This window comes from Gossypium raimondii, chromosome 10, assembly GCF_025698545.1.
Source record: "Gossypium raimondii isolate GPD5lz chromosome 10, ASM2569854v1, whole genome shotgun sequence".
Taxonomy (NCBI): domain Eukaryota; kingdom Viridiplantae; phylum Streptophyta; class Magnoliopsida; order Malvales; family Malvaceae; genus Gossypium; species Gossypium raimondii.
The window spans coordinates 20,174,478-20,199,039 of record NC_068574.1 but is presented as its reverse complement, the minus strand read 5'-3'; the positions used below and the strand labels follow the sequence as shown (position 1 = coordinate 20,199,039).

Below are 24,562 nucleotides of genomic sequence, written 5' to 3'. Positions count from 1 at the left end.
TAACTTTTTATATATTTTTAGAATTTTTAAAAATTTTATAATTTTTCTTAAAAATATGAATTTTGAAATTTTTATAAATATTTTAAATTTTAATAATTATTTTGATTCTTTTTTTGTAATTTTTGTTGAGAGAGAGACCAATTTTCTTATTTTCAAAATTGATAGAGACCAAAAGAGTATTTACATCGATTAGTTGTTTGAATTATTTGAGCTATTCGAACTGCGAAATTCAACTCGACTGGAACTCGTAACTCGATTCAATTAACTTAAAATTTGAAATTTTTTTCGAATCGAATTAAATTTTGCTTATTCCTACCTTAATATTGATTCAACTGAGGTGGATAATATAGTTGAGGTTGAGGATATATATATGAGGTGCATGCGGGTGATACATTTGTGGTGCAAACTATGCCAACGATGCTAACGACATTTTCAAAAGCATTCATTTTAGACCTGATGTGAAAGTTTCTCATTGTTTCTCATTGTTTTTTGAAAGTTTGGTTTGAAATTTAAATGTTTAGTGTTATTATCAAAAAGTGCTTCTGAGAAATAAACATTCATTTTAGACCTGATGTGAAGTAAAAAAATATGCATTTAAATAATATTATAATTTGTTAATATTATGATATTTTAATAAGAATATAAAAATAATTTATTATAACTAATTATTAATATTTTGATATATGAAATATTTGTGAGCAATTAATGTTAATTTGAATATATATTTTAAATATTATTAAAATATAACCATTAAAATTTAAATATATAATGTTATATATTTGAAATAAAGTTTAGGATGAAAATAATTATATACCCAATATAAATATTACATAGAATATATTGGACATAAATAAGGGTTTAAAATGCGGTTTGACTCCAAAAGTATTTTTAATTTATTTTAAAAGTTGTTTGTTTAGCGTTTTTATAGTTCCAAAAGCACTGAGAAATAACTAAAATGAGATTTAACTTGTTAAATCTTCATTTCTTCACTTTCTAGTAGACAATTTTCTTTCTTTTGCAGGATCATCATCTTGAAAGAAAATAGGATTAAACTAGCATTTATCTGCATCTATCATACATTTTCGAAGATTTTACAGAAGGCTTGAATATTAAAAATATTCTATTTAGACTACCAATTTTGAACTTATTTTTGTATGGGTTGGAGTTTATCACTTTTATAATGCTAATTGTAGAGTCCATAACAATGATTTATATGTTTTTTATTTATTAATTAAATTAAATTTTATTACAGGTTAGATAATCCTTTATAAAGGAGTTCTAAAATAATTTAATTCACCCAAAAAAAAGATGAAATATACTTCTAAACACATCAGCTTCCCTTCCAACAAAGCAGTGGGTGCCCCTTATTCCACTAGATTCTGACTTCTAGCATCGGCCCCTTTATATGAAAACCTCTTTTTGCTTTTATTTTAGTCAAATTATGCTTTTAGACCCTATACTTTGAGTAAGTTATGGATTTAGTACCTATACTTTAATTTAGTCATTTTCAATCCATATACTTTTAGAATTTCAAATTTTTAATCCAGACCAAATGAAAACTATTCAATTCATTAAGTTAAGTTTTGTTATTTTCAAATTTTGATGTATCAAATATATTATCGCATATGTGATGTCATGTTAGCTTGTCATCTCCACATATTACTTGTAAAAAATCCAAGTGAATAAATTTAATGATTGTTGTTTACTTTAAGACTAAATGTAACAATCCGACTTTTACAGCATGTTTGGTTTGGTGTATTGGCTAATCGGTGGGCCCTACCTAATCCGGCTGTATTCCGTCGTTTGGTTTGATGTATTGGTAATACGCGTGTGATCCATTACCTTCCTAATCGGTGAAAACCACCGATTTCTATTCCCCCTCTTTTGCCCAGATTAGCTACCGATTCAGCATCACCTCCCTGATTTACCCTCCCCCGATCCCCTTTGTTTCTCTTCTGTTCCTTCATCCGATTTCCTTCCTTGTTTCTTTGCTTTTCTTTTCTGCCGATTTGCTCCCAGTCCATTACGCCTCTTTTCTGCCGATTTGCTCCTTCCGTTTCTTTTCTTTTCTTTTTCTCTCTGCCACTCTTTCGATTGCTCTCAGTTGGTGGGTCTCCAGGTTACTGCAACTGAAAGGTAAAGGTTTCGAATCACTGTAATGAGTTTCAACTCTCTTTTTTCTTTTCTTTTCTTTTCTTTTCTAACTCTCTTTTGCTCTCTGTAATTAGTTTCAATGGCTGCCTTGTAGTGTCTTTAGCTTTTTTCTGCATGTTAGCAGATTCGAATCACTGCCTTGTTAGTGCAGTGACTTCTTCATCGATTATTGCACTGTTAACCTATTCGGTTTTCCCTTTTTCGATTACAGGTTGTTCTTCATATATCTCTGCCCCGATCAAGTCAGTACAGGTTAGTTTCCCCGATTGCATGTTTCTATTGCTGTTTATTTTCTATTGCTGTTTATTTCCCTTTGAGTCATCATATATCATTGAAGTAAAAGAGATGTTTATCTTCATCTGTTGTGCATGTATATGATTGAAATATAGATTTGTTATCTCGGTCTCTGTTATCATTGATTCCGTTTATTATGTTCTTCATCATTTAGCACAGAAAGATACAGTATTGGGATTAATTTCATCGATTTTTGCTTATGTCTGACTAAATCTTGTAAATGTGATAAATAATGGGAAAGAAATAGGCGATTAGACTTTAATGGCATTTTAGCATATATGGTTTTTGGTGTAGGGAGGGGTAGATATACATGCATTGCATGCATGGTCTCAAAAGCAGTGGACAAAATGGATCTAATCTTTGATCCCTTAGCTTAGATGTCAAAATTTGTTGGCTTCAGTTTAAAGTTTTATTTATATTGTATCATTTTGCATAAAATAAATGCTAAATCTTAGCAGTTTTGGCCATTGCCATTTAGATATATATATATATATATATATATATATCTTAGCAGATTTGGATTTATATATTTTAATGTAACAGGCCTTGTATTGTTTTAAGATGTGTGTGACCATGGTTTTCTATTCAAAGTCTGCCTGTTTGACTGGAAATATGAGATTGCTTGCTTCATATTTGAAGAATTTATAGGCGATTTCGATTTTGTTGGTTTGTTCTGGAAATTGTTTTGATAGTCTGGTGGACAATGTTATTGATTTGTATTGATTTGTTAGTGACTAGAAGATGAAACTGGAAATTGTTGCATTTGTTTTGATATTGTTCTTGATTTGTTCTGGAAATTGTTTTGATTGTCTGCTGGAAATTGTTATGATTGTCTGTTGGAAATTGAATTTGTTTATGTTAGTCAGTAGAATATGAAAACAATTTACTTGATTTGTTCTTGATTTGTTAGTCAGTAGAATATGAAAATGGATATGCTAGTGACGAAAACGAGTTACTTGCAGGACATGTTCATTATTTGTGTTCTTAGATACATGAGATACACGTGATTAAACCGTTTGGTTGATAATTCACTATTAATAATAATTGATAGTAAATTTATATAAGTGAATTAAGATAATAATAAATTTAGATCTTAAAATAAAAATTGGATTTTTCTGATTTGCTAAAATGGAGATTAAATCAAAACATGTGATTGATGATATGTTTTCATTTACACCAATTAAAATCGGTCGAATTTCGGTGCTAAAATTTTATAAACTGATTATAAACTGCTTGTGTCGAACATCGAGGAGTTAATTTCGATTTAAACTTATTACTATTTGAATTCAACTCAAGTATATTACATTTATCTTCGAGAATGTTGAAGTTTTACTAAAAGTATTATAAAGGTCCTTTCTAATATGAAATATGAGTAAATTGGTTGTTTTGGTAAATTTCTTTGAACAGTTTTTAAAAAGTACAAAAGAAGACCTATATTTCCATATGAAAATAAAATATTTGAAGTCCATTAACATATACTAGTAAAGTTGTAATTTATTAGTACGTTAATGTCGGATATTTTGTTTAAGATTTTCAAATAATCGAAAGAATATTATAAATTTGAAATTAAATGGGATCACAATTCGCATTTAATTCTATATAAATAAGATGTGTTTGATATAATTCAACTATGAATATTGAATGCCAGTGAATGAAAATCAACAAAATAGATAGGGCCTTTTATGTTTCTAATGGATTCCATATTATACAAATTTGTCTCTTTGGTTTTCCTAATGTCACATTATCTTTAATATATAAGTTTATATTTTATTAATCATAAATAATAATAATCAAAGTTATTTTGAGAGTGGAAGTTAAAATTCTAATATAATCGATAAAATGATACATTATTTATAGCTAATGGGATCTTGTAACTCGGAAAATCAAATTGAAAAAAAATTAAACATTCCTTGATAAAATATATATTTTAAAATAAGTTGTATTCTATAATATTTTTACTAAATTATATAAATAAGCACTCGATTATTAGTAAATTTTAGTTGATTCATTTGATTTTAAATAATTACATCAATAATTAAAATAAAGACTTTAATATTTCATTAAAATAAGGACTAATCAATAATTAAAATAAGGACTTTAATATTTTATTAAAATAAAGACTAATCAATAATTAAATTAAGGACTTTAATATTTTATTAAAATAAGGACTAATCAATATTTAAAATAAGGACTTTAATATTTTATTAAAAATCAAGAAATTTAATATTTTAATAAAGAAATTAAAATTTAAAATGTTATAAAAGTTTTAAAACAAGAGAAAGAAGATTATTAAAGCAAATCCCCATTCTTATAAAAATAAATAATGTTGCTTAGAAAATATTTTCACATTTGAACCTACCATGTGAAGAAAATCTAATTAAACTTGGGTCTCCAAATTCATATTTATTGAACCCTTTTTAATAATTAAAATAAGGAAAATTATATATAAATTTGTTTTCAAAGTGGTCAATAATGTGAAATCATAAAATGGAGTCGTATGTATGATTTTTCAATTAACATTATTATTAAATAAAGTACTAAAATAAACCCAAACCTTGTTGCTTAACAAAATATTTTCTCAATCATACCACAAAATTTGTTGCTTTACAAAATAAACAAGTTTTGATACCTTAATTACTATAGTTAATATAAGGGAGGGCAAGCGAGGATCTAGCTTCCCTTGAATAAAATAGATTTATTGCAGTATTAAACATTCTAATTATTTAGTAATACAATTTAATCCTTTTAGGATTTTTTTTGTTAAAAAAAATTTGGCCAACCAAAATCTCTAACTTTGTTGCAACGATATCATTTAGTAGATAATTTTTTGCTTCGTGTGTTCTAAATTTGTATTGTTTATTTTTATTTGATAATGTGTAATTGCAACTTCAATTCATTGATAGTGTGTTCTAATTTTAATATGTTGCAGTAATGGCTCGTCTGCCTTTAATTGCACAAAGTGTGAGGCGTAAAAGAATTGGTCTTGCATTAACAATATGTTTGGAAATCTGTAGAATTGCGATTCGGTTCTTATTTAGAATGGGTGTCAGCCTTAGCCTACAGACTTATAGACCAAGGATTAGGTCCTATACCTTAGATTTTTATGCAAAACGGAATTATGTGAAGAGGCTTGTATATGCTAGTGACGAGACTTGTATTGAACAAGTTAGGATGAATAGAACTGCCTTTTTTAAACTATGTGAGATGTTAGAATCGATAGGGGGATTGAAGTCGTCAAGGTTCATGCTTGTTGATGAGCAAGTAGCAATGTTTTTACATATCATCTCCCATCACCTGAAAAATCGAGTTATCAAGCAGCACTTTAGAAGGTCCGGGGAAACTGTTAGCAGAGCATTTCATAGTGTTTTAAATGCTGTCATACGCTTACAAGATGTCTTATTTAAAAAGCCGGAGCCAATTACAGTCGATTCTTCTGACACAAGGTGGAAATGGTTTAAGGTATTAGACTGAGTTTTATATATAGCTTGTACAACATTTAGTTGACTTAGATTTAAATTAGTATTCTAACTCAAGGTTTTATATCATGTGATATAGAATTGCTTAGGTGCTCTTGATGGAACCGACATCAAGATTAGGGTGCCAACAGTTGATAAACCTAGATATCGAACCCGAAAAGGTGACATAGCAACAAATATGCTAGGTGTTTGTACACCTGAGATGCAGTTTGTTTATGTTCTTCTGGTTGGGAAGGTTCGATTCTTGATGGACGGGTGCTTGAGATGCCATTAGTAGAAGACATGGACTAAAAGTTCCTCATGGTAAAGTGTATAGTTAGAGGAATTTGAATTATTCATTAAGATCAAACTTTGTGTGTTGAATTAATCATTTATTAAAAAATTTATTTTATAGGTTGTTATTATCTAGTTGATGCTGGATACACTTCTTGCACCATTTAGAGGACAGCGATATCATCTGAACGAGTGGCGTCAGGGTTATCAGTCAAGTTCTCCGCAAGAGTTTTTTAATATGAAACATGCCTCAGCACGTAATGTCATTGAAAGATGCTTTGGCTTATTAAAACTTAGATGGGGAATACTTAGGAGTCCATCGTTTTATCCTGTAAGGGTGCACAATAGAATTATTATTGCATGTTGTTTGCTCCATAATTTTATTCGAACCCATATGAGTATTGATCCCATTGAAGCGGAGGTGGGAGAAGGATTACCTACTAATGTGGTGGATGACGATGAACCGAATATCACAAATATTCATCCATCGGATGCTTGGGCTACTTGGAGGATGGAACTAGCCAACCAAATGTTCGATGAATGGCAAGCATCTAGAAATTAGTTAGGTTTAGGGACAAATTGAGTTACAATTAATTTGTTGATGTTATTTTATGTATCTAGTTTATGAAACTTTGGTGGTGTTTGAATAAAATTTTGTATTGTACTAAACTTTGTTGAATTATAATTTAATTATCTTTTCATTCAGCATGTGTTATTTCATTAAATTTAGTATTGAGCTTTTGATTCATGATATTGAACTAACGATATAATATTATAAACTGTTCACCTTTTGATTCATGATATTAAAAACAATAAATAATGTTAATTTGTTTTTTTTCTTAAGATAATTATGTCAGGTGTTCCACAATCACATGCTTCTTCTCAAGCTTCTCGAGGAAGCAAAAGAAAATGGATTCCAGAAGAAGATGCAGCCTTGGTTTCTTACATGGTGGATTTGCACAATGTAGGAACATTTAATGCTGATACCGGGTTCAAGGCCGGTTATTTGAACGAGCTAGAAAAAATGCTAGAAAAGGCCTTACCAAGAGCAATGTTGAAGGCGAAGCCAAATATTGAATCTCGGATTAGGTGCCTAAAAAGGGAATGGTCAGTCGTCTACGACATACTTAATGGCCAAAACAATAGCGGTTTTGGTTGGGATGAGCATAGGCACTCGTTGTTGTTTGAAGATGCGCTTTAGAATCCTATGTAAAGGTAAAATGTATTTCAAGTATTTATTTGTTTTTTATAAAACTTATAACTAATATGATTTCCTCATTTTTTTAGAGTCACAAAGAAGCCTCTCGGTTCGGACATCGTTCTTTCCTTACTACAACCACTTCTTCGCCATATACGCAAGAGATCGGCGACTGGGAAAGACGCTCAAACAATTCTTGATGTTCTTGAAGAAATACATCTGAGGATGAACGTACTACAGATATGAATGAAGAGAAACACATTCTATGATCTGCTGTGACGTCTCTTTAGACGACATGGATGTTTCGTGCGGATCCGCGAGGAGATAGAGACCAAGGGGTTCCTCATCTTCAAACAAGAGAAAGAAGAAATCGATGCTCGTGATAATGTGTATTCTTCATTTGATGAGGCCGCCACTTTGTTGGGGAAAAATCCAGCCGTTGGCGATCAAATCGATGAGGAGTATTGCCTCCGGGTGGTAGTTCAAATGAAGTCGAAGAACATCAAAGATGGAAGAGAAAGCTTCAAATTTATATTCACCTTATGGTCAATTGAAGGTTTAACCGACGATCGGTGGTATGATGCTTTGAGTAAAATTCCGATCATCCAACTCAAATGATCGTTTTCTTTAGTTTGCCTTCATTGTCCGATTGGAATGGGTCAAGATTTCTTTCTCACCATTAAATATCAATGTTCAAACTTTTGATGTTGTAAAACTATATAACATATGGATTATGATGTACAATTTCATTTTCATCTAACCTTTTCTTAATATAAGTTAATTATTTTTATGCGAATATAATTCTCAAGTTATATATTGATTTTAGTAAATTCATATAAGAACATTTTATTATTAAGAATTTTATGAAATTATATATCACTATTAAATTATATTTAATATTAATTATTTTAAATTGTATAAATTCATATAAGAAAATTTATTATCAAGAATTTTATGAAATTTAATATTATTTATTAAATTATATGTAATAATTATTATTTTAAATTATACAAATTCATAAAATATAATTTATTAGTTACAATTATTTTAAATTTTATTAAATCATATATTTTAATTAAAATATATTTAATATTAATTGTTTCAAATTTTCATTTATAGTATCATATATTATGATTTGAGTAAATTCATATAAGAATATTAATTATTAAGAATTTTATTAAATTATATATTTTAATTATAATATATTTAATAATAATTATGTTAATTTATATTTTACAGTATCATATATTATGATTTGAGTAAATTCATATAAGAATATTAATTATTAAGAATTTTATTAAATTATATATTTTAATTATAATATATTTAACAATAATTATGTTAATTTATATTTTACAAGATCATATATTATGATTTGAGTAAATTCATATAAGAATATTAATTATTAAGAATTTTATTAAATTATATATTTTAATTATAATATATTTAATAATAATTATGTTTAAATACGATTAAATTATTTATTATTGATATTAATAATCTTATTAAAATTTAAATAACAATAACAATAATAATTTACCAAAACAAATTTCTGCTAAGTATTAAGAATTTTTAAATTATATATTTTAATTAAAATATATTTAATAATAATTATGTTTAAATATGATTAAATTATTTATTATTGATAATAATAATCTTATTAAAATTTAAATAACAATAACAATAATCATTTACCAAAACAAATTTATGCTAAGGGTATTCTAGTCATTTTAGTTTTTTCCATTATGCTATTATACCTCTATTCCATTCAACCAAACACAAGATTACTATTACGCCTCTATTCCATTACATTCAACCAAACAGTTGATTTGCTATTACACCTCTATTCCATTACACCTCTAATCCAATACAGCGAACCAAACGTGCCCTTAGTGTTACCGGAAAAGACGGTTTTGAAACTCTAAGAAAATTATCCATAATCAAAATTTATGAGAAGTTTCATATGTATAAAAGATTCATAAGAACTCACTTTATCACATATGTAACTGATTCAATTTGGACGATCTGTGGCGTATGAGCAATGTGATATCACCTAGTTGCAGGCCCGACCCTGGGGGTCGTCTAGAAGTACGGCCGTCCAAAACCCAGGGTAGAAAGGGGTTCAAAATTTATTATTTCACTTAGGGCCGAAAAATATCAAGAACGAGCCTGCCTAGTTTGGCTACTGCACTCTGCAGCATTTCCTGGTAGAAAATAGTGCCTGCACTTTGAATGGTTTTAAACACTGCAGCTGCATAAAAGATTGCAAAACATTTTTGTCTATGGAAGAAAATAGATATCGAAGTGAATGAAGTAGATTTTTTTAAGGTATATTTTCAGTCAACTGAGGACACTTGTGCATATAGTATCCTTCTCATTTCATTATCTCTAAGGTACAAAAGAGATTAGCTTCTGAATCTTTTGCCAATATGCAGGTAAGATTCCAATTGCCGAATCATAGGGAATGATGCATCTCAGTTCCTTCCCACTATATCATGCAACCATGAATAAAGGAAGGAACGTATAATTAATGTATTTGTGATAAAGAAAAAGCAGGACACAATTTGAGTAACTCACCAGCTTTGATTAATTGCGTATGACCAAATCCGCTGTTCCAGAGATAAGTCTACATTGATTGCTGCTTTTTGAAAACGTTGTAGAAAATATAGCTTCAGCCAAAAGAATATTTTGAAATATAAAAGAATGGGAAAAGAAGAGACTGGTTGCTATTCAAAAAGTTTTAGGAATTTTATACCACCATACATTTTTCTATTGAAGAGGCAATACCGTTACTCTAAACTTTATTTAGTGTCACAAATTAAGCTCTTTTACTTACTTCGCGTGGCTTTAAGTAATTTTAGGTTTTTTATGTTTATTTCTATATTGTTTTATGATCTGTTAGGTCGACCTAAGTTTAAGAAAAAACTAACAAGTTGATTGAGTATGCAGGACAATATTCTTGGCCGATGAGTCAGTGAATTGCCACAACATTCGGAGAAAAAACAGCCACCAACGTCGCGACACCCAATTTCTAACCGAGAGGGGGAGCATTTGGTGTTCAATGTCATGACACAAGCTATAAGGTGTCACAACACCAGTTCAACGCGACCCAAAATAACGCAGAGGTGTTTGTGTCCTTACAATTATATTTAACTCGTTACTTAGTTCATACTACACAACTACTATATATATCAGCTCAAAACAATAGATGAGGAGACTTTTACAAACTTTTCTTCAGATTTCTTTACACAAACTTGAGTCAAAAGACATCTATTATGAAGTAGAGACGATTGTTAGCAGAGAATGTTCCAGATTCGTGCTATTAAATTGATTCACCAATAAGCATTGTCTTCTTTAATCTTAAAAAATATGAGATGGAAAGAGTATTCATAGTTAACAGTGATAAACTAATTATATTACAATTAGCAATCTCCATGCTCGGAATATCTTAGAAGTGTTTCCTTATAAACTAGTTATATTACAATTTTACCTTCCCCCTGAAACTGCAAAATTGGTCAGCACCCCTACATTGCTTGGAAAATCGGGTATACGAAACAATTGCAAATTGGAGAGGCGTTGCAAGGCTTCCTTGGATGGCTCATGCTCCAAATTGTTACAACGGTCAAAACTTAACTCTCGAAGGGAGGAGAGATTTCCCAACCACTCCGGCAAAACTTTCAGTCCATTGAAGTCATTAATCAATAATCGCTCAAGTGCTGTGAGATGTTGAAGTTGATTTGGCAAAGTGCATGCTTTATCCCATCCCCACAATGTCAATTCTTTAAGGGAAGAGTGGAGGTGGTGGATGGAACCTAGACCTGGGAATTCCTCTAGCTCTTCTGAGAAGGGACCCAATTCCAATCTCTTCAAACTTGTGAGGCACCCAAGGCTTTCTTCTGGGAGCCTTTTCATGCTTTGGCAATCACAAATACGCAATTCCTCCAAACAACGCAATTGTCCTACATCCTCTGGAATTGACTCCAGATTATTGCAGTTGTAGATGAACAAACGCCAAAGAGAAGTACAAGTTGACAATCCAGATGGTAGACTTGTTAATGCTTCACATTTATTCAGCTCTAATTCTAAAAGAGAAGAGAAACCATCTAAGCTGGGAATTGAAATCATAATAGGACAATTTGCAATCTCTAACGTTTCCAATCTTGTGCTTGCAGATAATCCCCCCCCTATCTCCAGTAATTCTTCACAGTTGCGTAATCGAAGACTCAAGAGAGATTGAGATTGGCCATTGAAAGGAGCAGACCTCAAATTAGGACATTCACTTATGTCCACATCTGTTAGACATGTGGAGGCGAGCAATCCCTCTCCAGAGATACCACCCTCTACACTTGGAATGAACCGTAAGTTCCAACAGTCTGTTATTCTTAATTCTTTAAGACTAGAGGGAAACAGTTCATTGTCTCTCCAACTTAACTCCTCGCAGTTTTGAATAATGATGGTCTCGAGAGAAGAAAATCTACTCATTCTTGGAATACTGCTCAGATTGTAACAATCTACAATTTCCAACACTAGTAGCGAAGGAAACACAGGAATCGTTGGCTCCACTTCTAACCATTCTTCTACTTCAGGCATATTCCTTAGGACGAAATTTTGCAATGCTGGAAATAAGATGATTGGCTTATTCTTATCACAACCGTTCATATAAAATTCATTTCCTATGCACCTCACACGGTATAAACCTCCTATTTCAAGAAATTTAAGACTGGGATATTGTCCGAGACTTGGAAGATTATTCACATTCTCACAATCTAATAGTCTCAACTCAACCATATTCACGAGTTGAAAACAAGTATTTGGCTCACCACAAAAGTTCCCTAACAGCCATGATGGATAGTACTCCCCCTTATACCTCTCAATACTTAAGCTTTCTAAGTTTGAGTGAGGTTCCAACCCTTCCAATACTTCCTCATCATGATTACAGTACCCTTCCCTCCGGTTGTCCCATCGGTACTGGTACTGCAACTTGTGTAATTTCTTCTTCTCCCACATTTTTGCTCCCCTAGCTTCTTCTTTGTCTATAACATTCTCAAGACCCTCTATCACCAATTCTCCTCCTAATTCAACTAAAAAACCCAATTCTCCAATTCCAGTTCCCCTTTCTGTACCCACATGAAATACTGGCAAAGTCTGAAGACTAATTAGACATCCTATCCCAATAGGAACATGACGTCCATGACTGATATATAAATGCCTCAAGTTAACTAAATTTTTCATTCCTTCAGGAAGTTTTTTGAGCATTTCGCAGCTCAATAATCTTAACGTCTCCAGAAGGTAGAGCTGAGTAAAGGACTTAGGTAGTCTAGGTATGCGAGTTCTTGAGATATCAAAGTATCTCAAATGCTTTAGCTTGCCAATTGCATCTGGCAATGATACAATATCAGCACCACCAAATTTAAGAACCCGCAAGCCTTTGAAGTCTTTTCCAATGAAGGTGAAGCTAGAATTCAAGAACAAAGAGCGCCACAATTTCACATCATCAAACACATTTTGTTGTTTGATATCAGAAATGGACTGGGCAAGATCATGAACTAAATCATGCATCTTACAACTTATGATACGTCCGTACAGATCCTTCTCCACATCTTGCAATAAGGAATTTGATAACAGGTCATTGAAGTACTCACTACCAATATCCTCAAAGGCCAGTTGCGAACTTCCTTTGGATCGTTGAAGAAAGCCTTCAGCCATCCAAAGCTGAATCAATTCCTCCCTTTGTATCCTAAAATCTTTAGGAAAAATGGAACAATAGGCAAAACATTGCTTTAAATACAAGGAAGGCAAGCGATCAAAACTTAATTTCAGAACACGAACAATACCTTCATTCTTTTCCAAAGAACCCCAAATAGAACTATCCCTGAAGGAGACCCACTCATCTTTATCCCATTTGTTGCACATCGTCCCTCCTATAACAGTTGCCACCAGTGGCACACCTCCACATTTACAAGCAATATCCCTTCCAATAACTTCCAATTCTGGAGATATTGAAGAGTTTCCAAATGCTCTTTCTCTGATTATGGACCAGCACTCTTCATCTATCATCATCTTAAGATGATGCCTATGATAAGGAGGTGATTCCCTTACTAATGCAACATTTTCACTACGACTTGTGACCAGAATGCAACTTTGTTTACTTCCATTCATGCCCAGCAAACTGCCCTTTAAGTCCAACCAGTTTTTAATATCCTCATCCCACACATCATCGAGGAGTCTTTTCTTTCAATTCCTTTTGAATTTCTCGAAGTACAACATCCCCGTTCTTAATCTCACAGGGTTTTCTAGTTAGAGATTCTAACATCTCCAACAAAATCCTCCGGACATCAAAGTTCTCTGCTACACAAACCCATATTATTTTCTTAAAATGGTTCTTTATTGTCCCATTATTGCACACTGACTTTGCTAAAGTAGTTTTACCCAAGCCTGCCATGCCTACAATGGATACTATTGACAATCTTTGGTGAGTGGCTGAGCTAATCAAGAGATCAACTACTTTTAAGACATCAGCTTCCCTTCCAACAACTCGTGATGAGTCAAGGAAGGAGTTGGTGCCTCCTACTCCACTAAATACTGGAGCCGTCGTATTTTGAAGTCTTTGTTGGAGCCCAAATTTGGAGGCCCGATCAGTAATCTCATCCAATGAAAGGCTAATATTCTCAACCTTTTTAGCCATCTTTAGAGAAAATGCCAGGTGATTTTTGGAGGGGGAAAGGAAATCCCTAACCTTTTTACTCATTTGGTTGTCCACCTTCCGGCGGACATGTTCGCAAGCAAGCTCATCCAATACATCATCCGCCTCATAAGCGATATCCCTAAGCTGCTCCAACCAGACTTTGACAGCCTCATCAACTTGCCTCCTCTCTGCATCTTGCAAGAAAGCTCGAGTGAGAACTAGTAAAGAACGAAGCTTCCTCAGCTTGTCCTTGAAATCCCATGCAAGGTTGATTTGGTCTTCAAGGAGGGAGATGGCCTTTGATAGAGCCACTTCTACGGCTGCAGTGATGACAGCTTCCGCCATTTGTGAATCGGCAATCAAGAACGGGAGAAAAAGCTTGGAGATCAGTTGAACGAATACAGATACGGCTGAGGTCAGGTCATGTATAATGTCAATCAGCCTATGGCCTACCTGCTTCCATTTTATTTTATTTTGTTAGTGCTTCTACTATTTCACATTTTTACCTAAGTTTTTGTGATATTTTAATGGGGATAAAGACTAGTGCTATGGCCATGGATCTGGCTGAAATAAAAAGAAAGCTCATAACGCAGACTATAGAAAGAGCTATCGGTAAAAACTTCGGATCATGGATTCTAGTTGACTTTAGAACTCATCCTATTTAAAAATTTATTTGATATTACCATTACTTTTGGCCTTTAGTAAAAGAATAAAATTGCAATTAAACCCTTACAAAGGAAAAAAATTCATCTTACTGGATTGTTATTAACTCCCAAAAATTCAACTAGAACTCCATTAACAGAAATCGTCAATTAACCGGTTTAACTATTAATTTTCCTGACGTTGATGTGGCATTCTGACATGTTAAATAATATTGACATGGCATGTCATATTAGCAAAATAAACTTAAAATTATGTATGCTAACCCGCATGCCACATCAACAAAAAATAAAAACTTATAAAAAATCTTTTAAATTTAATAAAATAAATATATACATCTAAAATAAATCTGGACAACCATTTACCTAGACCAGATCCATTTAAGATGAATGCAATACTATACAATTTTTTAATAAAAATTATTAAAATTTACTAAAAGTTATAATTTATAAAAATATTAAGAATTATATTCCTTATATATATACTTTATATTTTCGCTTTCCTTTTCTTTCTTTTTATCTTTCTCTCACCTCTCTCTACTAAGAAGACTGCATGGCACTGTATTCATTTTGAATTCTATGATGACTTTTACAAGCTTTTGTAATTTTGAATTCTTTCATGGTACCCTTTTTCACATTTTTCTTTTTTGTAATTTTTTAAAATGTTTATAGTTTTGTACTTATATATATTGTATAATTTTATAATCCTTTTACTGGAATATTGTAAAGTCCATCAACTATCGATGACAAAATGATCTAATTGATATTTTTAGAATCAATAGAATGAACTTTTTTCTTAAAAGACTTAATTGCATATTTATTTTTTACTAAACTTTTTTTTTACCCTTAAACCATTAAATTTAAACAATTAATAAAAATTAATTTAAACCAGATTACAAAATGGTTTGTCTAAAACCCAACTCAATTCTTGGCGAGCCAAACAAATCGAGTCTTCTACCATGTTTTCTTTGTTTCCTTAAAATGATAAAAGCTTAATTAAAAACCCAAGTAGAAGTTTCATTTACATGATTATTAAATTTAACAATAAACGTGTTGGTGCGCATAAAATTTTAATCTCTATCATAACATTAATAATGGAAGGTTCCTCTGTGTATTGAAACTTGATGGGAAAATACTTGAATCCCCCTCGCCAAAAAAGAACACTACTCAATGCAGTGCCACAAGCATACAACAAAAAAACGGAACGCTGGTCTATTAATCGCTGAACAAAACAAACATTATATTCGTTTTAAGCCCAACAAAACGATATATAGCAACAAAAAAAAAAAAAACATGAACCTGCTTCAATGTTCTTAAAACCACATCCCAGTCCTTCCTTTGTATTAACCTACAACCATCATCCTCATGAACGGAAGTCCCATCTCCCCTACTCTTCGTTCTGACTTTCATCTTTCATAAGCTTGATCATATCATCAATTCGAAGAATTGTTATGGCTGCTTCAGTTGCAAACTGGTAAAACAGAGCGTTTTAGGAACCATATTAGCACCTCGCTGTTGGATAATGTAAACCAAAAATAAAAACAGCCAGATTACTCCAATTACCTGAATAATCTTCACTTTGCTCATTGCAGGCTCAATGACTCCAGCTTCTAAGTTGTTACGAACGGTTCCATTCAAAAGGTCCAAACCCATGCTGCAATTTGACAAGATTGAACATCAGAATTCAGTGCCACAACTCTCAATTATCTATAGTACTTTCTTTTATCGAAATTAATTTTTTTTATCATAATATGGTCTGTGTTTTACTTTGAAAAATGTTTTTTATCAGCCTTGGTTTGAGCAGTGTGGTGGTAAGCCCGAAGTTTCGCAACTAATTCAGTGGCATCCTTGGCAGCATTGACTGCAAGCACCTGTGCATGATCAATTTTATTGCGTAACTATTTACTTCTCATATAAAGCAGTAAGTGAGATGAGCCAATAAAAGGATATCAATTCGCATAACTTGCACCCTAGCCAATACTAAATTTACCTTCGGTATAATTAAAAGAGCTTCTGCAAACTCTGCAATTGCCAACTGCTCACGTGATCCTAAAGTCGTGGCAAGATACTCCAAATACACTGATAAAGCAGCTTCAACTGCACCTCCACCTGCTACTACCTAATATTGCAGGAAGCATAAATAGTCACCTACCACTTTATGCCTATTGATTTGAACTTAGAGGAATACTGAAATGAAAAAACAGACACCACTAGACTCTTTTTAACTAAGCATTCAAAGCAAGTGAAAAATACCCACATTGCAGTAAAGATGCTATCGCTGGAATGTCCAGATTTTAACAATTTAAAATACAACAGGCTAAGCTCAAGTGAACAATTCTCTCAGTAATGTAAGTGTTGGATCTTGCAACTAATAAATAATCATTTGTTAGTGGGAATAAGTTTTACCGTGTTGGATTCAAGAGTCCTTTTCACAATAGATAAAGCATCATGTAGAGCTCTTTCCATTTCATCAAGCATATAGTCATTTGCTCCCCTGAGGATCATGGAAACCTTGGAAATGATGAAAAGAGAAGTGTCAAGTCATGCAGTTATTGGAAATCAAAAGGCATATAGACAACATGTGACTATGAATACTAAACTCGCACATTACTTCAAAACTTATATGTTTGCTTAACATGGTTGCAACAATACCAGTAACATAACAAAAAATATAAAAGGAGAAAAGACATAGATACCAGAATGATATTGAACTGCAGCCAGAATAAAAGGAATTAGGTTCCTAAGTTTGATAGCTAATAACATACCGCACTTGTGCTCTTGGTCCCTTTAATCATAACCACGTCATCATCAGCAATACGTTCCTCTACAACTTCATCAGCAAATCCAAGAAGTGATGAATCAAAAGTTTCTTCACCCTCCATATCAGCAAATGTCGAAACCTACATATCCATCAATGAAGAACATTATAAAAGAAAAGCTCTTAGTAGACTATTTCAACTATTACGAGTTAAAGAGAAATATAATCAAAAAGTTATTTTCTCAATAAATTTGAAAAAGATAAACAACTAAGTCAAGTTACAAGTGATGCAGCCCAAGTGATGCAGCCCTGAGAAAAGTAATTTCCAATTAGATCAAATTAACACAACTAAGTTTTGGAAGAATACAGTCCTTCACAGCATTGTCAAGGAGTGCACCTAGGCACACCTCTGCCTAGCGCCTTAGCACCAGACAACAAAAGCAACTCAGACCCGTTTGGTCAAGGCCCATTTATCAGGCGCATCCCTGGCGTGTCTAGCCATGTCTTTGTAAGGCAATAGGCATAAAAAGGCCCACCTAATTGATGTTCTCTTTAATTAATTTTATTTTTGAATTTTTCATTAGTTCTCCTTTACTAATAAGAAAGGGATAGAATTAAACTTTGTACTTCTCAATATTTGAGCATTCAACAGCAGACAGAGACCATAAGAAAATCATGCATATTGACCTATAAAAATTTTGCATGTTTTGTAGATATAGATCAGACTTTAGAGTTTATTATATATCTTATGCTATACATATAAAAACATAGAAAAGTGCACATATACATATTGCATATCACTCAGCTAGCATTTTTTTTTGTGCTTTGCGCCTAAGGGTAGCACGTAGAGCATGCCTCGTGCCCTTATAACAGTGGTGCTTCATAGAAAAGGGATTGATTATTAATCATAACCATCAATCAATTCAGCACTGGAAAGAACATGAATATGAGTTATACCTTAGCACAAAGCATGCAAACTTATATGGTTATGACATAATTATCATTTCTAAGCTGAGTCGGAATGTACCATGGTTGCGCCAGTTGCCTTAGCAACATGGCGCATATCCTCTTTTCGGACACGTCTCACAGCAATAGCTCCCGCCTCCACAAAATACTGATGAAGCAATAAAGATTTTAGGAAGAAAATGAAAAAGAATAGAAAGTAAGCAGTTGGATAAAAACAAAAAAAAAAGGAAACTTGCCTTGAGTGCCATGTCATCTATCCCTTTTGTAGTCAGAACAACATTTGCTCCAGCTTTCAGAAGTTTCTCAATACGTTCTTTTGTCATATCAGCTTCTCTGTTGAGATATAGATGTCATCAGTGCCACATTTAATGTATATGAATGTCTGCTTTAATATTTACCCTAGGCATGTTCTAGATAATCTGATGAACTTCTACATATTTCAGACCAGAAAAATAAAAATAATAAAATACCAAGGGAAGCTGCAAACATGACTCTGCAAACAAGTTAACAGCTTTATGACTCATCACCTTTGACGAATTTTCTCCAGCTCCCTAGGATCGGTGACCAAGACTTGGACTCCTAACTGCATTTTTGTCTTCTGCAGATTAAAATCAAGACAAGCAATCTTGGCAGGGGAAACTTTTAAGGGCATTCCTTGTGCAGCACGGCCAGTGTTCAAAGCATACCCATTCAGCAGGTAGCTATCTCTGGCACTTTTTCCGTGTGCTTTTAAAACATTAATTCCCTGAAATAAGAAAAAGTAATTAATGACGTAAAACAACTAAATGAAGGTCCAATTAAAGACAATGTACAATCTCTCACAGCATGAGCTCAAACAAGGACCTTAATATGAAATGTTTTAAAATACCTACCTTGATTGGGTATCTGACTTCTCCTCGTGCATTGGTCATCTTTACTGCCAAAACTGCTTCTACAACCTATATATAACAAAATCAATATACGAGCTAAACAGACATCCTTACACAGGTTTGATCCCTTGCATCTCATAAAAGATAGGAATGAAAACATTTGATGACTACAACAAGAAAATAAGATATAGCAAAAATTGAAAATATAGAATCATTACTGCTGAAACCAGAAAACCTTGCTGTGGGAAGGGGAATGAAAGTTACAGATATATGTTTGAAATGTTTATGAAAATGATTAAGTAGGCAAGGAAAAAGAAAGGGTAGATATATTGATTAAACCAGTTGCCAGATTGCGGAGAGTTGAAAAATCTAATTACTTAACTGGGGCAATAATCATACCAAATTAGCGAAGAAGTCACTGTCACCAGCTATGAGCTTTGAGGACATACTCGTCTTAGCACAGTTTACTAGAGAATCTTTCCCAAGCTTCTCAACCTAGTAAAGAAAAACATAGGATGAATAAAAGGAACCAAAGCTATATAACATTGCAATAATAAATATCTACTGAATAAAATTCAATCAATTTTTAAAAACTTCATACTTTACAATATATAAGGTCATATTCAATCACTTTTCAAACGGTGCTCAATAAGATGCTTACTTTCACTGCCAACTTTTCTTCAACATATTTGCATGCTTCCCTCATTGCTAGCTGCACAAACAAAAGAATCCAAAAACATCTTCAGATTCTACTACATGGATATATTATAAACCAAAAAACCGTGACTCTGCTAGACAGATAAAGTTACTCACTCTGAAGCCGCTAATTATAGATGTTGGGTGAATTTTATTCCTAACCAGATCGTTTGCTCTCTGTCAAATTGCAAGTAAATCACATATTATCAAGTAAGTAAGATTCTTAAGAAGAAAACTCTGTCTAAAATGACTGTTCTATGCATGGATCAAATACTGTAGAGGAACAGATGCAGTTACCTTAAGAAATTCTGCAGCCACAATAACAACAGAGGTTGTTCCATCACCAACTTCTCGATCTTGAAGCTCAGCCAACTCTACAAGTACCTGCCAGCACAAAGGAGATTTCAAATATATTACAGCAGGTGATGTAGCTAGCCAACAGTAAAAGTCTTATCAGTAACATGCAAAATCCAGCTATTTGTCGACCTTGGCAGCTGGATGCTCTACTTCCAACATCTTCAGGATCGTAGCACCATCATTAGTAATCGTTACATCACCAATGTCATCAACAAGCATCTGAAATAATCAAACAAAAAAAAATAAAACATTAAAGAAAATGCAACATCACTAGCACCACCTCGCAACTAAAATTAAAACTATAACTACTTCATTTCTAAAAATAATTGTTCTAAAAACAGCAAATGAATAAAAAACCAAAGCGAAAGCAAGCGAGATTTCATTCGGCATTTAAATAGAAACTAGCGGAGATACCTTGTCGAGTCCAACCGGGCCGAGTGAGGATTTAACAATGTTGGCAACTGCTTGACACGCCATCACTGTTGAAAAGCCCCCCAAATGAGAAAACGAAAAGAAAATAAACATTTGTAAATAAATGACGCGCGGAAGGGGAAATAGAAGGGAGTGAGTGAGTGAGAGAAGATACCGTTTTGAGTGCGAACATCCTGACCAGATTGACGCTCGCCGAGAATATCTGGAGCTTGGGCTGCAATCGCCATTTAAGGTAAGAAAAAAGAGCGATCGAAATGCGAAAAAAGAATTGGCGGCGAAACCCTAGATCGGGATCTGAGGGGAGAAGGTGAAGTAGGGGAAGACAGGGATTTGCAGCAGTAGAAAGACTTCGAAGAAGTGGGAAGAGTGAGTCGAGAATGTTCAAATCGTTAGGGTTCTACACTTTCTACTACTATGTTTTGATATTGTTAAATGTTGTTAAACGGCGTCGTGTTTTAACGACCCTATATAATTACCTAAGCTCTCTTTTTCAAGGCCCAATGTCCAAAGCATTAGCCTTAGAGAAAGCCCGTAGCTCGAAATTCTTTTCCTTACCTAAGGCCCCCCCTCCTAAGTTCAAATTTTACTTTCTTGCAACAACTTCTTTTTAATTTTGAGATAATAGAATGAAGTTATTTAATTTTTTTATTTTTTAATTAATTAAGATAAGTAATAATTTTTGAATTTGAGCTAAGTTAAATATTTTCGACTCGAAAAATTGAAAATCTTGACAGTAAATTAGTGTAAATATCAAAATGAGTGTAAATATCAAAATCTCGAAAAATTATCAAAATTTAAAATAATTTCTAGAAATAATATATATATATATATTAAAATCTAAAATTTATAACAAATAATTATAAAAATTATAAATTGCTAAAAGATATTTTTTTCAAAATAGTAGATTATCAAATCATATATATGCACTATAGGAATACAAGGTTCCGAAAAAATAATACTAATAATAAATATTGATATTCACATTCACATTCACATTCACATTAATAATAAATATTTTTTCTTACTTTCATCATTCTCGTTAAGAAAGCAATCTAAAAGCATGACTCAAACAAGTCTGTAAGTGAAAAAGGACAGATACTTTGAACGAATTGTCTATGCCCTATGGCTTAAGTTAGGATTAGGAAAGTGTTGTCTGATGATAATAATAATAATAATAACCGTAGAAGAATACCTATCAAAACAAAAGCAACTTTTAACAACAAATTTCTAGGAGATTTGGGACATTTCTAAAACCTCAAAACAGTATCAAAAGCACTAGCAAAACAGAGGTTCAACGTAATAGAGCAAGTAAAGGAGAAGCTAAGCTTTATGATACGGGAATAGTGCAGTGATCATATTTCTTCCAATGGTGAAAACATGGATGATATATAATTGGAATTCTTATATTGGTTCCGGAAGAAAAACAAAAGAACTTGATGCGATATGGAAGGAAAGCTAATTCTGCAATAGACTTCCTATCGGAAGTTGTAGGTGGAATGGGCTCAGACGGAGATGACACTGGAGAAGGGGAAAATGCGTTACATGGCGATAGTGGACCTACACAAAGACCAAGGTTTCTGACAATTGAAGATTCACTTTCGTCAAAAACAAAATTTTCTATTTTGTATAATTATTTTATTTAGAAACACCATATATTTTACCTAATGAAAAATTATGTTAGAATCTAATTTTGTCATAATTATCAATAATCTAGTCCGCATTATAGCTAGCAACTATTTAAATTTTAAAAATAAAATTAGATGCTGTAAAATCTGATTTTTAAATATAAAAAGTGCATCAATTGTTTGGAGATCATGATCTTTCGATGATAATAATGATGATGTAACATGCCCCGACAAATAAGTATTAAGACGGGTAAAGTTGAGTCCAGATAAATTTTTTTAATCGGTGTCGATACAAGAATATACACTCTTAAAGTGTAGCTAGATAGATCCAGTAGACCCTAAAGTCAATGGTTTCGCCTTGGCTTGTTTGTATCGGGATGTTAAAATACTTAAATTTGTAACAAGTTCAAATTTTTTAGGACCCTTTCGAATGGCTGATGGGATTATTTTATTTTTATGAAATTGTTAAAATAGGTCAAATTAAAATTTTTTTATTAAAAATTACATAAAATATTTTTTTTATTTCAAAAAATATTTATTTTTATTTAAATAGCTATTTACATTAATGCAAATCTATTAATCATTATCTTATATTTATCAATAATATTTACCAAATAAAATTTTGATATTATAATTTATATGTCTATATAAATATTTTAAAAAATTAATTTCATTTTATATTATTTTTACTAAATGAAAAATATAAAACAATTCAATTTTAACATGGAAATAAATTTTATGCCGCATTTATTAGCCAACTATATTTTTCCTCTATGTTTATTAATATTGGGAATTAAACTAGTCACAATACTTAATAAAATATATAAAGTTTCATTAATATTGAGAATTAGATTAAGATACAAAGTTTTTTTAAAAGGCGAATTCATTAGACTAGCAACAATGATTTCTCTTAACATTGCAATGTTAATTTCACCTTCATTATTAGAAAATTTCAGTTCACCTCGATTAAAATAATTTTTAGAAGTTGACATGTGAAGCATATTTTCAAAATCTTGAAATATTTATCACTTGATTCGCATGCTTCTAAATGTAGTTATGCAAAACTATTGTTACATTAACAATTTAAACTTACTTCTCGATTGAATAATTTATAATATCTCTTAATATTGGTCGTTTTTTATCTACACTTCAAATGTTTATTCAATCATAAAGCGCAATGAAAAATGTGCACGATTAAAATTTATTTTTTTCATACTTGATGAAAATTAAGTAAACGATATCATTCTCCTTGTATGGTCCTAGAAAACAAGTCATATGTGGATATCTTAAATCCATAAAGAAATCTATTTCTACAAAACAAAAATAAAAAAGAGTATAAAATTATAAAAATTTAAATTCTGTTTTAAGTATTGTTAATGAAAAAAAATCTTTAACCTGGTTGGGGTGGGGTTGTAGAAAATTCAAGTCCTACCTTTAAGTGCTTGGAAAAAAATTTTTCTATAACGCGTTGTTTCTTAGTGTAGACTATTTTCAAAATTTGTTCACCTCACAGTGATAGTCTATTTCTACATAAGGTTTTGGTTAATAGACTAGGCATGCCATGTGTGATTGTATTATCGAGGCCTAAGGTGCTTCTAGGGACAAAATGAGTTTGAGTTAATTCTCAAGTTATTTATTATTGCTAATATTTTTTTATTGTAGAATAATTAAATTATTTGTTTCACTAATGATATTTTAGCACATTAAATATGTATTGCAGTTTAAAAATAATAAAGTAGATTATATATTATTTTTATAGTATTATATATTATGATTTTAGTAAATTCATATAAGAATAATTATATTGAATTTTATTAAACTATATTTAATAATAATTATTTTGAATTATATTTTATAGCATTATATATTATGATTTTAGTAAATTCATATAAGAATATTTAATATTAAGAATTTTATTAAATTATACATTTTATTAAATTATATTTAATAATTATTATTTTAAATTATATTTTATAATATTATATATTATGATTTTAGTAAATTCATATAAGAATATTTAATATTAAGAATTTTATTAAATTATATATTTTATTAAATTATATTTAATAATAATTATTTTAAATTATATTTTATAGTATTATATATTATGATTTTAGTAA

At 31.6% G+C, this 24,562-nt stretch overlaps 2 protein-coding genes across 2 annotated transcripts; both read right to left on the bottom strand.

Moving 5' to 3' along the window:
- Positions 1–10,881: 10,881 nt before the first annotated feature.
- LOC105777728 (putative disease resistance protein RGA3) lies at positions 10,882–13,554 on the bottom strand. The gene has a single exon (XM_012601121.2). The coding sequence runs from the start codon at positions 13,552–13,554 to the stop codon at positions 10,882–10,884; it is 2,673 nt and encodes an 890-aa protein (XP_012456575.2).
- Positions 13,555–15,926: 2,372 nt separating this feature from the next.
- LOC105777254 (T-complex protein 1 subunit alpha) lies at positions 15,927–21,216 on the bottom strand. The gene is made up of 17 exons (XM_012600406.2): positions 20,972–21,216; positions 20,800–20,864; positions 20,515–20,604; positions 20,326–20,412; positions 20,146–20,205; positions 19,994–20,044; positions 19,732–19,827; positions 19,336–19,401; positions 18,991–19,208; positions 18,700–18,796; positions 18,525–18,611; positions 17,505–17,639; positions 17,146–17,250; positions 16,730–16,858; positions 16,507–16,610; positions 16,303–16,393; positions 15,927–16,210 (listed from the first exon to the last, which is right to left on the bottom strand). Exons 1-17 carry the CDS (start codon positions 21,042–21,044, stop codon positions 16,127–16,129), a joined length of 1,638 nt encoding a protein of 545 aa, XP_012455860.1. The 5' UTR covers positions 21,045–21,216; the 3' UTR covers positions 15,927–16,126.
- Positions 21,217–24,562: the final 3,346 nt, after the last annotated feature.